Source organism: Hibiscus syriacus, unplaced genomic scaffold (assembly GCF_006381635.1).
Source record: "Hibiscus syriacus cultivar Baekdansim isolate YM2019G1 unplaced genomic scaffold, ASM638163v2 tig00111059_pilon, whole genome shotgun sequence".
Taxonomy (NCBI): Eukaryota; Viridiplantae; Streptophyta; class Magnoliopsida; order Malvales; family Malvaceae; genus Hibiscus; species Hibiscus syriacus.
Genome location: NW_024062966.1, coordinates 1,386,733 through 1,400,002, shown reverse-complemented (window position 1 = coordinate 1,400,002; position 13,270 = coordinate 1,386,733). Strand labels below are relative to the sequence as shown.

At 37.0% G+C, this 13,270-nt stretch overlaps 1 protein-coding gene and 2 pseudogenes across 1 annotated transcript; 2 read left to right on the top strand and 1 right to left on the bottom strand.

The window, feature by feature from the left end:
* The first annotated feature begins 3,215 nt into the window (after window positions 1-3,215).
* On the top strand, window positions 3,216-7,299 carry LOC120151465 (annotated as a pseudogene).
* A 646-nt stretch (window positions 7,300-7,945) lies between these two features.
* Window positions 7,946-9,051, top strand: LOC120151554 (annotated as a pseudogene).
* Window positions 9,052-9,909: 858 nt separating this feature from the next.
* Window positions 9,910-11,618, bottom strand: LOC120151524 (uncharacterized GPI-anchored protein At4g28100-like). Its single transcript, XM_039163943.1, has 3 exons — window positions 11,488-11,618; window positions 10,798-11,447; window positions 9,910-10,335 (listed from the first exon to the last, which is right to left on the bottom strand). Exons 2-3 carry the CDS (start codon window positions 11,404-11,406, stop codon window positions 10,000-10,002), a joined length of 945 nt encoding a protein of 314 aa, XP_039019874.1. The 5' UTR covers window positions 11,407-11,447; window positions 11,488-11,618; the 3' UTR covers window positions 9,910-9,999.
* Window positions 11,619-13,270: the final 1,652 nt, after the last annotated feature.

The following is a 13,270-nucleotide window of genomic DNA, read 5'->3' as shown; positions in this document are numbered from 1 at the left end:
AACGGAGTAGGGTAGATGTTAGCATAAACATGTCATGTGGAGATTCATGCATGTTAACATTAACATGATGTGTGAAGGCTCATTTCATATTTGTGATATCATTTAAAATATTATGATGAGTTTGTGAGGTGGATAGAGAGGGTCGGTTTTGGGTCTGTGCGGGCTACCCAACCGCACAGGGCCTAATTTTTATAAGGGCCTCCAAAATTTTTTAAGTCTTTTGCATATATGTGTATTTAAGATGTTTGACCCAAAAATTTTCAAGTCCAAGGCCCACATTGTTACATGAAGATATTTTTTACCACTATTTAACGTTTTCTTATAGTTATAATAAATTTTAAAATATTAGTGAACTTCTTTATATATCTAATATTTTAGTTTTAAAATGCCTATTTTACCGTTATGGTATAGGGCCACCAAAATTTATAAGACGAGCCTGTGATAGTGTGACGTCAACTATTTTGTAGCTGGAGTTGTTAGCTGGGGGCTGATTTAAGCCTATATATATTTGTAATCATTTCCTAAGGAAGCACCTTTTTCTCATATTCAATAAGAAAAGTTAAATAAAAGTTGAATAAAGTCAACAAAATCACATGACAAGCCATAGTTGGTATCTCTCCTAATAGAGTGCTGAACATGGGCAAGAGACAACTCATGAACCTGCTTTTGGTGGGGGCTACTTCAGTCCTCACCAATTTCATGTTGGTTCCTCATGCAACCTTCTTTGTCCCACCTCGGTAAAATTCTATTCCTCCTCTACTCTTCTTGAGGGATTGAGTAAATAACTCATTTGATTCTTATAACAGTGGTCGAGTGTCGATGGCAGTACCACTACCAAGGATGCAATCGAGAACGAAATATTGTAGCGGAATGGCTTGAGACTCGTGGCCTCGGGGACTAAACCTTGGCTCAAGGGTCGAAAGTAAATATATTATGTTTATTACTGCATTAAAGAAGTTGATTTTCTAAATGTATTTTTTGTTTATTGTTATGAACTTCAGCGAGACCCAACTTACCTAATGGTGGAGAAAGAAGTCTCGCAAATTATGGTATAAATGTTGTGTGCACACAACCTGATGTGTTGTTCCGTGGAACCAAGTTGAGAACAAGTTCATATGCCCCTGCTATGGATCTCGGTAGAACGATCAAGGAAGAATTGTGAGGGGTCATGTCCCTTGGTTAGTCTACTTAAAAAATGAATTTTATATTTATATCGAAAATAAATATACAAAGAAAAATGAAAGTCTTTGGGATTGGCTCGTGTTGGAGTTGAAGACACAGATGGAAGGCAGTGTTAGTTCCATGGGTGGAACTAATTTTAGAACCGATGAAGCTCCCTAGTGGGCTTAAACATAGACACGATAATTGGCTATTTAATTGGATTGTATTTGAGATTATATTCAGTACCCAGACAGTATGTTTTGCTATGTTGCTGAACATCCTATGACATAGTGTTATGGCCTGCATAATGCAGATAGTAGGTTATAGTAACACTATAGTATTTTTGTTTTGTTCTTTCTTCCTTTTTTTTTTGTTATGGATTAGGGTTAAAAGTGATGGTTTCTCCTTTCATCTTCTAACTTTATCAAATGCCATTTCTTTAAATTAAAAACTAAAAAAAAAAAACTTCGTCGGTGTATGTGGCTGTCAGAAAAGAGAGGCAGCATCCTTTGGAAAGGGATATTGCACAGCGCAAAGCGACACCATTGTTTCTTTAAATTAAAATTTTAAAAAAAAATCCTTCCTTCATGTCTATGGCTGTCATAACATATTATCTAAGCTCAGGAAACACCCAAAAATCGTCTTAATTTGGTCTCAATTTATGTGTTAAAGTTTAAGGAAGTTACTTAGAGTCATAAAATACCATAAAGCACATACTTTACACCAAAAACGTCATTTAATCATAAAATCAAACATAAATCCTAAAGTATTTAAATACTCAAATCTTAACAAAGAAAGCATTAAAACCAAAAAAGATTATAAATACACTACTTTGATTTTAGAATCCCGAAATAAAGCTCCTTTAGCTAGGTATCACCTCCAAGACTTTGTTGCTCAACCCTCACTGTCTCTTTAGCTATAAAGAACTCAAGACTCTGAAACATCAAAACAAGGTTGTTGAAGATACTGGAGATGAATTTGAAGCTTAAAAGAAGCATCAAAGATGCTCAATAAGTTACCTTTAGCTATGGCACTTGAAAGGAAGAAGATGAAGAAAGGAAGAAGAAAAGAAAAGATGAGAGAATCTATGTCCAACCCACAAATAAAAGTTTAAGTTATCATTTTCTTTCCTTTAACGGTCTAATTACAATTTAGATTCCTCGTATTTTACCCTCTATGCAAATTTTCGTTTTAATAACTTATTGGATTCAATTCCAACCCAATTAAGCTCAAACTTAATCCAATAACTTCAATTACAGACACGACGAGGTTCATACACCTCTCAAGTAAACTTGGAAACATTAACCCATAATTTAGGGTATTACTAAAAGATCCTATTGTATGAATATATTCCCAACAAAACCTTAGACTCTTTCATAATTGGATAGTCATTGAAACTTCATCTTATTTAATTTGAATTAACTATTTTATTTTGAAAACATAGAGAAACAATATCTTATATACTTGTTATGGTCTTCAATGTCAATTTTTGAAGACAAATCACTTAGCCTGCAATTGGACTGGGGGGCACGGTTCAACATCATTTTGGGAGTTGTTTGTGGATTGTTTTATCTTCACCAAGATTCTAGGCTGAGAATCATCCAAAAAGTTTGAAAACTAATAACATATTACTAGATGAAGAGATAAGTCCAAAATTATCTAATTTCGACCTCGCAAGAATGATCCAAGGAAAATAAACAGAAGGAAGCACATTAAGAGTAGTTGGGACATAGTAAGTTCCTTATTTTTCTTATCTGCGGCAGCACAAATCAGTTGCTTTTTTTTAATTCCATCTTAAATCGTAGAGACTGTTTTAAAATGCAGTGGACATACAGCGTCAAAATATACATTAGACGGAGTTTTATCGGTAAATCAAATGTTTTCAGTTTTGGTGTAGTGTATTTCGAGATCATTAACGGGAAAAAGAACATGAGGTTTTATCATGAGGAAAATACACCAAGTCTTATTGCTTATGTAAGTATAGATGACCGTTTCATTCTACCTTGCCATGTATTCTTGTTTTACAATTGGAAATTGTAAATGATGTTGCAGGCATGGAGATTGTGGCAAGAAGGCAAGGGTTGGATTTAATTAATGAGGCGTCGCAGTGGAGTTGCGAAACAAATGAAGTGTTGAGGTGCTTGCATGTCGGGCTGTTATGCATGCAGGAAGATCTCGGTGAACACCCCAACATGTCCAACGTTGTTGTCTTTCTCAATAGCAAAACTGTGAGCCTTCTAGTTCCAAAGCAGTCGGTTTTTCTGACGAGGAGAACACTTTTTAGCACAACTTCTACGTCTAGTACGGAGGAGAATAATACTAAAATCACAACATCTCTTGAAGAAGGTCGATTTTCCTTGCGGCTCTCGTCACATAAATATTGTTTATCATCGTTTGTCTTTCACACATGTCTTTTTTCTCACGACAATACTCTTAATCTTATAAAAGTATGTACTTTCTTATCTTAGGTGATTACAAGTAGAAGTATCCATTCTAAAAATCCTCTAGTATTTGATAATGATAGCTCAAATATCCTGCAGTTTTTTATATTCGAACTTGAATTTCTAAAAATAACAATTATTTTTTAAATCATTGAGATCGTTTAGTTCTACTTTAATCTTTAAAGATACCGCATACGATTTCTTTAGCTTTATACCGTCATTCTATGAATTCAAAATTAAATTCTTATCTCCACCAAACTATTCATTCCTCCACTAAATGAAATTATTAAAAAAAAGCATTACACATATTTATAGATGTTTATAGTAATTAAATATGAATTAAAAAATTGATTATATAATTTATTTTATTTTTTATTTATAAAATTAAAAAAATAATTAACTTATTAAAGTTTATATCTCAATTTTTAATTTAATAAGAAATCAAATATTTGTATAAAATAAATTTAATATACTTTTATTTATAAATTAGAAAATAAATTTTAGATATACAATAATCTCCATCATACATATAAAAGAACAGTTGTTCAACATAAAATACGAATCATGCATGCGATCTCAATAGTTAAGGAATTTGTTATTATATCTTGATATCTTGAATTTAAATACCGCTTATGTAAGAATATGAATATTCTTTATTGAATATTTAAACAAATTCTAATTTATATCCACCAAATTTATAAAAGAATATTCACACACACAAAAATAAGCGTACCAAAACAAATCGAAGACCATATCCACTAGCAATTGACCGACATCTCCAAAGCCTCCATTATTTTAATCAATTCAGCAACATTATACATAAAAATATGGAATAATTTTATTATGATATTATTATTGTAATATATAACAAATTGTGAGTTTAAATATATGTGAAAATTATTAATATTATTATGCTATAACCTTCCCAAAACAATTGACTGCACATCTCCAAAGTCACCATCATTGACATTGTCATCAACTCGGCAAAATTATATCCACAAGCCTTCTTGAAATCTAATAATGTCATTAGCATTATTTCTCGTGTTTATATTACGTACATGTTATGTAACAGTAACATGGACAAGCTAATTTTGTAATAATTTTGGATTGATTATTGACCGATGACCACGATACATATTTTTTTTTTCGCTGGTAACACATATTTTTCATCAAATATTATTATTTTTTGTTATTATATACACCTAGAAGGCTAGAACGATAACAATAGTCAAGCACCGTGAGTTATCTTGCAGTTGCTGTAGACATGATGACCAACAACATTAACCCCTGTTGTTTCCTGTTACCAGTGTTGTTCTTGTTCATGTTTCTGTCTCTTGAATGCCATGTCTCCTTAATGCCATGTCTCCTTTGCAGTTGATACCATCTCCTCAAACCAATCTCTTTCTGGTAATCAAACCATTGTCTCTTCTGGCGGAGTCTTCGAGGTTGGTTTCTTCAGACCTGGAAATCCCTCCAACTATTATATAGGGATGTGGTACAACAAGGTCTCTCAACTCACTACAGTTTGTGTTGCAAACAGAGAAGAACCAGTCCGCGACATATATTCATCGGTTTTGAAAATCTCTGATGGAAACTTGGTTCTGTTGAACGAGTCCCAAGTGCCAATTTGGTCTACAAATGTAAGCCCAGGCTCAGACATCTCAAACTCTGCAGTAGCAGTGCTTTTAGACAATGGGAACCTTGTTTTGCGAGACGGACTCAATTCGTCGCCAATACTGTTGCAAAGTTTTGATCACCCAACAGACACTTGGCTCCCGGGTAGTAAGCTTAGATTCGATAAACAGACCAATCAAAGCCAACCTATTATTTCATGGAAAAATCAGGATGATCCTGCACCAGGTCTCTTCTCTTTTGAGATTAATCCACTGCAAACTAATCAAGTTGTTGCTTTGTGGAACAGGTCCCAACCCTACTGGACCAGTGGAACTTGGGACCAACAGACAATGAGCTTCAGCTTAATTCCGGAAATGAGAATGGTGACTATGTCGAGTTTGGCCTACAACTTTAGCTATGTTTCAGAAGAGAATGAGAGCTATTTCATTTACTATTTTTATAATTATTCTGACATAACTAAATATTTCATGGACGACTCGGGACAGATGAAGCAAATGTCATGGTTGGAAAATATAGAACAGTGGACTGTGTTTTATTTTCAACCAAAACACCAATGCGAGGTATATGCTTTTTGCGGGGCTTTTACCAGCTGCAATGACAAAAACCCCTGTCGTTTTGTAATTGTTTGACTGGCTTTCAGCCCACTTCTCAACAGAATTGGAACCAACAGAATTATTCCGGAGGGTGTGCAAGGACTACCAAACTGCAGTGCGACAATGCTAGTGTTGGCACTTGAAAGGGGGGCCAATTTTTAGAAAGTCGCTACACAAATTTCCCTACACATCCACAAAATACGATGTCTGTTAGCAGCATGGAATTCAAGTCAACCTGTATACAAAATTGTTCTTGTACTGCATATGCTTTTGAGAACAGTTGGTGCTCAATTTGGATAGGAGATCTCTTGAATCTGCAACAACTTGGACAAGATGATACTACAGGGAAACTTCTCTATCAAATTGGCCGTTTCTGAGATTGATAGCGAATCTAGTCCCACAGATAAGAGGGTGATTGTTGTTCCAATTGCGGTTTCAATAGGACTACTCCTTTTAGCCCTTGATGTTCATAATCATCAAACGGAGGAGGAGAACAATTAAGGCTACAGAACTAAAAAAAGGTTCAGTTGTGGCATTTGAATACGGAGATTTAGAGAGGCAACCAAGAATTTCTCTGATAAATTGGGAAGGATGCTTTGGTTCTGTTTTCAAAGGGACATTGCCAGATGGAAGTATTATAGCTGTTAAGAAGCTTCAGAGCATCAACCAAGGAGAGAAACAGTTTCGTGCAGAAGGTGGTACAATTGGGAGGATCAATCATGTTTATCTAGTTCGTCTTTGTGGGTTCTGCTCTGAGGGTTCAAGAAAGTTGGTGGTGTATGATTTCGTGTCAAAAGGATCTTTGGACAGACATCTTTTCCATGGAATAGATTCAGAACCTCTAGACTGGAAAAACAAGATATCAAATTGCTCTGGCTGTAGCAAGAGGCCTGGCTTATCTCCATGACAATTGTGTAGACATTATCATTCATTGTGACATAAAACCAGGAAACATCCTTTTAGATGTTGATAATTGTCCAAAACAGTCAGATTTTGGCCTAGCAAAGCTTCTAGGACGAGAGTTTAATCGAGTGCTGACTACCATGCGAGGAACAGTGGGTTATCTTGCACCAGAATGGATTTCAGGAGTTGCTATAACTCCCAAAGCAGATGTTTACAGCCTCGGAATGATGCTTTTGGAACTTGTATCAGGAATGAGAAACTTCGACCCCACAAATGATAAAGATGGTACGTTCTTTTCAGTTTGGGCTGCTAGACAAGTGAGTGAAGGCGTGAATGTTCTCGAACTCCTTGACAATAAACTAAATGGAAATGCGGATTTAGAGGAGGTGTGTAATATTTGTAAAGTAGCTTGTTGGTTCATACAGGATAATGAAAACCAGAGGCCATCAATGGGTCAGGTAGTACAGATCTTGGAAGGATTGTTCAATGTAAGCCTACCGCCAATGTCACATTTTCTACAAGGAATTAGTGATGAGGGGAGCACATATTTTTCTTCACCGACATAACCATAAGCGTCAATTCAAAGGCACATACCAAGCTTTAGCCGTTACCACTCCAACTAAGAGCCTTTCATCAAAGAATGAGTTCTTGAGGCGTAGAAAGAATATGCTAAAATCACATTTAGCATGTCTAGATTTAGCTATAAATAGCTTGTCTTAGTTTTACCTTATTTCTTTGACCTTTAATCCCAAAGTTATTCGTACGTGTTTCAATTTCTTGATTTTTTGATGTTATAAAGTTTTATAGTCCATTAGCAGAACCATCATGGTTTCAGATACAGCAAAGAGTTTAGATGATTGTACTGGTCAGCATTGTTTATTTAACATGGCTTGATCAGTCTTCATTTAAAGCCCGTTTAGACTTAAAGCTCTAAATTATGATTTATATTTAGAGTTTAAAAAAATCTTGTTTGGGCCCAACCCAGGCCACAACTGACTTACCAGTATGGAATATTTGTGTGTTTAGACTAGGCTCGAAATTGGGCTGAATCCACTAACGTAAAACAGGAACCCCAGACATGTGGCTCTGTGTGGCACCATTGTGAGTTACGTGCCTCATCTGCTTCCTGCGGTGGTCTTTATAGCCTTTGGTCATCTCCATAATATTGGGACGGATAACACTTGGGAACCACATCACCAACTAGTCATGATCATGGCTTCCATAACTCTCTCTCCTGCTACTCCTTCGCAGGTAACGCATGTTGGTAGTTTTAACTTACTCTGTTCGAAACTTTTAGCAGAATTCTGATGTTCTTATAAAAACAGCTATGCTCAAGCGAGGCATGTTTCGCCCTTCACAAGGATTTCTTGTGAAACCAACCAGGACACCTGTGGTGAGAAAGGAGAAGGGAATGAGAATCACATTCCAGGCCACTACAAGTATCTCTCCTGATAGAGTGCCGGACATGGGCAAGAGACAGCTCACGAATCTGCTTCTGTTAGGGGCTATTTCACTCCCCACTGGTTTCATGTTGGTTCCTTATGCAACCTTCTTTGTCCCACCAGGGTAAATTTCTCTTCCTCCTCCACTCTTCTTGATGGATTGAGGGTGGTAAATGATTCATCTGATTCTTATAACAGTGACCGAGGTGCCGGTGGCGGTATCATTGCCAAGGATGCAACCGGGAACGATATTATTGCTGCAGAATGGCTCGAGACTCATGGCCCCGGGACCGAACCTTGGCTCAAGGATTGAAAGTAAAATATGTATTATGTTTATTACTGTCTTAAAGAAGCTGATTTTCTAAATGTATTTTTTGTTTATTGTTATGAACATAGGGAGACCCGACTTACCTAGTGGTGGAGAAAGAGAAGTCTCGCAAATTATGGTATAAATGCTGTGTGCACACACCTCGGCTGTGTTGTTCCATGGAACCAAGCTGAGAACAAGTCCATATGCCCCTGCCATGTATCTCAGTACAACGATCAAGGCAGAGTTATGAGAGGTCCTGCCCCCCTGGTGAGTCTGCTTAACTGAATAAGTATAAATTTTTATATTTATATGGAATGTGTCTTGGGCAAAGACGTCAAACATGAATATAGTAAGCAAAATTTAGTGTCTGTGTTGAAACAGTCTTTGGCATTGGCTCATGTTGGTGTTGAAGACGCAGACGGGAAGGTAGTGTTAGTTCCATGGGTGGAAACTGATTTTAGAACCGGTGAAGCTCCCTGGTGGGCTTAAACATAGACACGATCATTGGCTGATTGTTTGGATTGTATTTGAGATTATATCCACTATGTTCTGCAATGTTGCTGAACATCCTATGACATTGTTATGCCCTGCATAATGCAGATAGTAGGTTGTAATAACATTATAGTATTCTTGTTTTGTTTTTTCTTCCCTCTTTTTCCACGGACTAGGGTTAAGAGTGATGGTTTCTCCTTTTGTCAAATGCCATTTCTTTAAATTAAAAACAAAAAAGCCCTTCCTTGGTTTCGGTGGCTGTCAGAAAAGGAAAGCAGCATCCTTTGGAAAGGGGTACTGCACAACGCAAAGCGACACCATTGTGAACATGTTACGTCATCTATGTATATTTTAAACATCATTTTACAAAAATAATCCAACTTTTCTATCAGAATATTTTCGTTTGTAATCTCGAAGAAGAATTCCCCCATTAATAACTAAATTAAATTCATTAAACCCTTGTTTATAGTTTTGATTAATATTTACTAGGCGACCAACATACTTTTCCTAGGGATTCCCTTCTTGTTAACTTGTTCTCCAAGTTGAGCACACACTTATTTAAGCATATCTCCATTTGAACCAGTCTTGTTTTAAGATTCCCAAAAGGCTTCAGCTTTCAAAATTATTGGCTTCCATCACCCGAGGTAAATGGTCCAATAACATATGGAACTGAATATAAAGAAATATATTAGTTTAAATATCGAATATAAATTAGAAATTTAACGTTGAAATACCAAGACAAACAATGAGGGAATAATGATTTAGTTGTAGCATGAAGAACTGGCATGCAAAAGTTGAATAATTATAACTACATATTGATAGAAAACCGTTCTTGTTCTCGACCTCGTCTGTTACGTAATTTTGAACAAATCTGAAAACGAGCTGAAATTTACAGTGGACAAGACAAAAACGACACCGCTTTAGCCCGCTTCTGTTTGTCAGCTAGCTTCGAAAGCTTCACGTGATTCCCAGACAGTCTCAGATGACTACAAAAACAAAATAGTAACCATCGCTGGTCGAGGCTACCCCAATAGTAAAACCAAAATTATTAGGGGCAGAATCGTGAACGCAAAAGTCGGTGACGACGACGTTGGTGCCGACGACTGAGCCTTCTCGAACTGAAGAGAATCAACGGCTAGGGGCATGTTCTCTTGATCTGGGCTACACTTGGACTCGTGAGGGTGCGCGCTGTACATTATGGCCCTCAGTACGGCTGAAACGGTGGGAATGTAAGCCGTTTTGTTGCGCGCGAGGAGCCAAGTCAGTCCCATGAGCTGACAGTCTCGGTTGAACATCTTGTTGGCTCTCTCGGTCGTGCTCCTGTCTTGCGTTCCGTTCTTGTTGTATCCACCTTTGAGCTGCAATAAATTGCAGAACAAGACACAAAGGATTTAGCTGCACGAAAGGGGAAAGGCCTAATTGTTTGCGGTGTAAAGTGATAATAGTGTCTCATTCATGCACATGACAATGTCTCATCCATGCACATGACAATGTCACTTTCATGGGTCTACCAGAATGGCTTTGGACCCTTCCATAAAATGTCAAAAACTCCACCTTCAAACCACTTCATCATGTGGCCATCACAAATTTGCCCGTGGCCCTCTAAAGTTCTGAACTTTGAGGTTTTGGGTTGTGAAACAGTTCATTGCAAAGCACAAATTTTTATAGTATCCGTTATTAAATGCATTCTCATGAAACAGAGTAAGGTTTAAGACGATATTCCTAGAATTAATGTATTCGCATGAACAGTTTGTCGGGTTCATTAACTACGCAGCCATTATATGGACCCTGAGAAAAGAAAACTTCCATTAATGACTAACCTTTTGAAGAGCACCGAGGCATTTGGTACACCCAGCGTAACTAGAGTTCCTGCAATTTTTCTCCAAATTCTTCACAACAGCGGTGGGCGTCGCGTTTCGGTGCCCGGAAATGTTAAACGCAGCCGGGCAACTGAGGGAACTAATCTGGTGTAGCCTTATCCCGCAAAAACACAGAATCGCATCGCAACTCGCGTTCGGTTGAGGAATCCTCACCCGCTTGCTTAACAATGCGTTCTGCAACGAGTTCACACACTTTTGTGAATCGTCTGGCCTCATAGGCTGGTCTGGTAGTTCATATTCCGCCGGAGCAGGAGCCGAGACCTGCACAGCATATCTGGCGTGAGCTGCAAAGAGCCACGCTGCTAAGACGGGACAGCAGCGGCTTCTGTCTATGTTGTGGCCACAGGCGTCATTGACACCGCCGAATAGCTCGGCCGACAAGTCAAGCGGGCAAACATGAGCTTGGGTTTGAGCAGGTAGTGCCGGGACCGTGTTCGGGGATGAGTCAGCACCGGGAACCGGTTCAGCTAGGAAACCGGCGAGGGAATGATGGAAGATAGCAAAAGAAAAAAGTAGTAAAAACGTGGAAATGAGGGAAAAAGAAACCATAGTTATTTTATCCGATTTTTACGTCTAAATGATGAGGCTTTTAGATGGTAAAAAAGGTAGTGCCCTTTAGATGGTTGTTTTCAAAGGAAAGAGAAGGTGGGGAAGGCAAAACCAAAGCAAAGGAGACGACTTTGAATCAGCTTGAATAATGATAGTACCCTTTTTACATAGGTAAAAAGATGGGAAAGAGATTGTGCCTTGCCCCGAACCTAAAAGTATAAAACAATCAGCTGCGACTAGAAGCAGCAGCAGGTTACTGAAAACGAAGGAAAAGTGAGTGATAGAGAGAGAGATTCGAAGAGATGGGGATGGGGATGGGGATGGGAGTGGGCATCCCTCTCCCTCTCCCTCTGGCGTTTAATCAGGGATTATAGAGGTTCCTACTATCTTTCGTCGTCAAAGAAAATAAGAAATGACAGAGATTATAAGTAAAAATATATGATAATATTCACACGAAGTGAAAGAGAGAGGGTATTGGCTTGAGAGAGTTATCGCCTTAGTATTAGTGATATATTTGTTACGTTTTCAAAAGTTCGAATGAAAAAGAAAGAGAATCCCAGAAAACAATGGACATGGAGACAAATTTTCCTGTTACGAAACAAGACCGAATCCCACGAACACCTTTCATCCTAAAGGCCTAAGTATGTCTCATTTTGTAAGATTATTTTCTGTAGAATTTTTTAAATTATTAATAAGGTATATTACAACCGTAGTTATTTAAGTTGTAATTTTAAAAAATATATTTACTTTATTATTAAAGTTAATTCAATAAATTTTAATTTTTTTTATTTTAATACAAAATTTAGTTAAGGTCATTTAACTCTATAATAATCCAAAGGTATTCATAAATCAGATTTGATCCATCTTATATATAATATTAAATATAATCCTTATTCGACTTAAAATATGAATTTCATAATATATCTTAATCCGTCCAATTTTATGAACGATTAATTTAGACTTATTTTTTTACCCTCGTTGTTGGGGAAACCTATAACGCCTTAGATCTCGGGTTAGGAGTTTCGGGTTGACCCGAAGTTGAAGGACCAAAAGAGCTCATTGTTCAAAACAAAAACTAAAACCCCTCATTTTAAGCATGAAAACATGTTAACGTCATCCCTATTATCTCACCAAACACTCTTCCTTCATCTTCTCTCTTTCTTTTTCTTCTTCCTCTCCAATGTTGATTAAATGTTGAAGCTTTAATTTATGCAAGTCTAGTCCAAGAAATTCTAAGGTAAGAAACGAAATCTTCATCTTAAGAGCTTCAATTTAAGCCCCCAATTGCAAGTTATGGTCTTAAAAACCAAAAATAGGTTTTAGGGAGGTTTATGAATTCAAGTTTCTTTCAAATCGTTTTTAGTGAAATTGAGTTGTATGAATTGTCCTTAACTTTAATCCAAGCTCCTAAATAAGTTAATAATTCATCTTCTTGTCTTTGATTAATGAAATAAGTAGGAGAGAGCTTCAAATGTAGAGAAAATGAGAAATTATCCCTTGGTTGATTTGAGGGCATTCTCAACAACTAAGAAACTAAGGTAACACGTTCACCACTCCTTCATATCATTTGTGAGACATGAGAATGCATTTTAGCTAGAGAGTTAAGTCTTAAATCATGATCGAGCATTTCATGGTAGATCCCATATATTGGTGTTTTTAGTATGATTAAGGGCCAATTATGATCCTATCTTTTATACATGAGACTTTAATAATATTTGGGGACCTCAATAGGGCCTTTAAGGGGAATTTGAGAAGCATTTACATGCCTAAGTAAGACATTTATGGGTTTGGGTATCAATACTCAAATAATAGTACTGATATTGCTTTTACGAGGAACAAAATAAGGGAATTTTAGTATAAAAGT

Excerpts from the sequence above, each read along its gene's own strand:
- LOC120151524 (XM_039163943.1), bottom strand. The coding sequence starts at position 11,406 with ATGGTTTCTTTTTCCCTCATTTCCACGTTTTTACTACTTTTTTCTTTT. Across the intron at positions 10,336-10,797 it reads GCCTCGGTGCTCTTCAAAAG|CTCAAAGGTGGATACAACAA; the intron begins GTTAGTCATTAA and ends AATTTATTGCAG.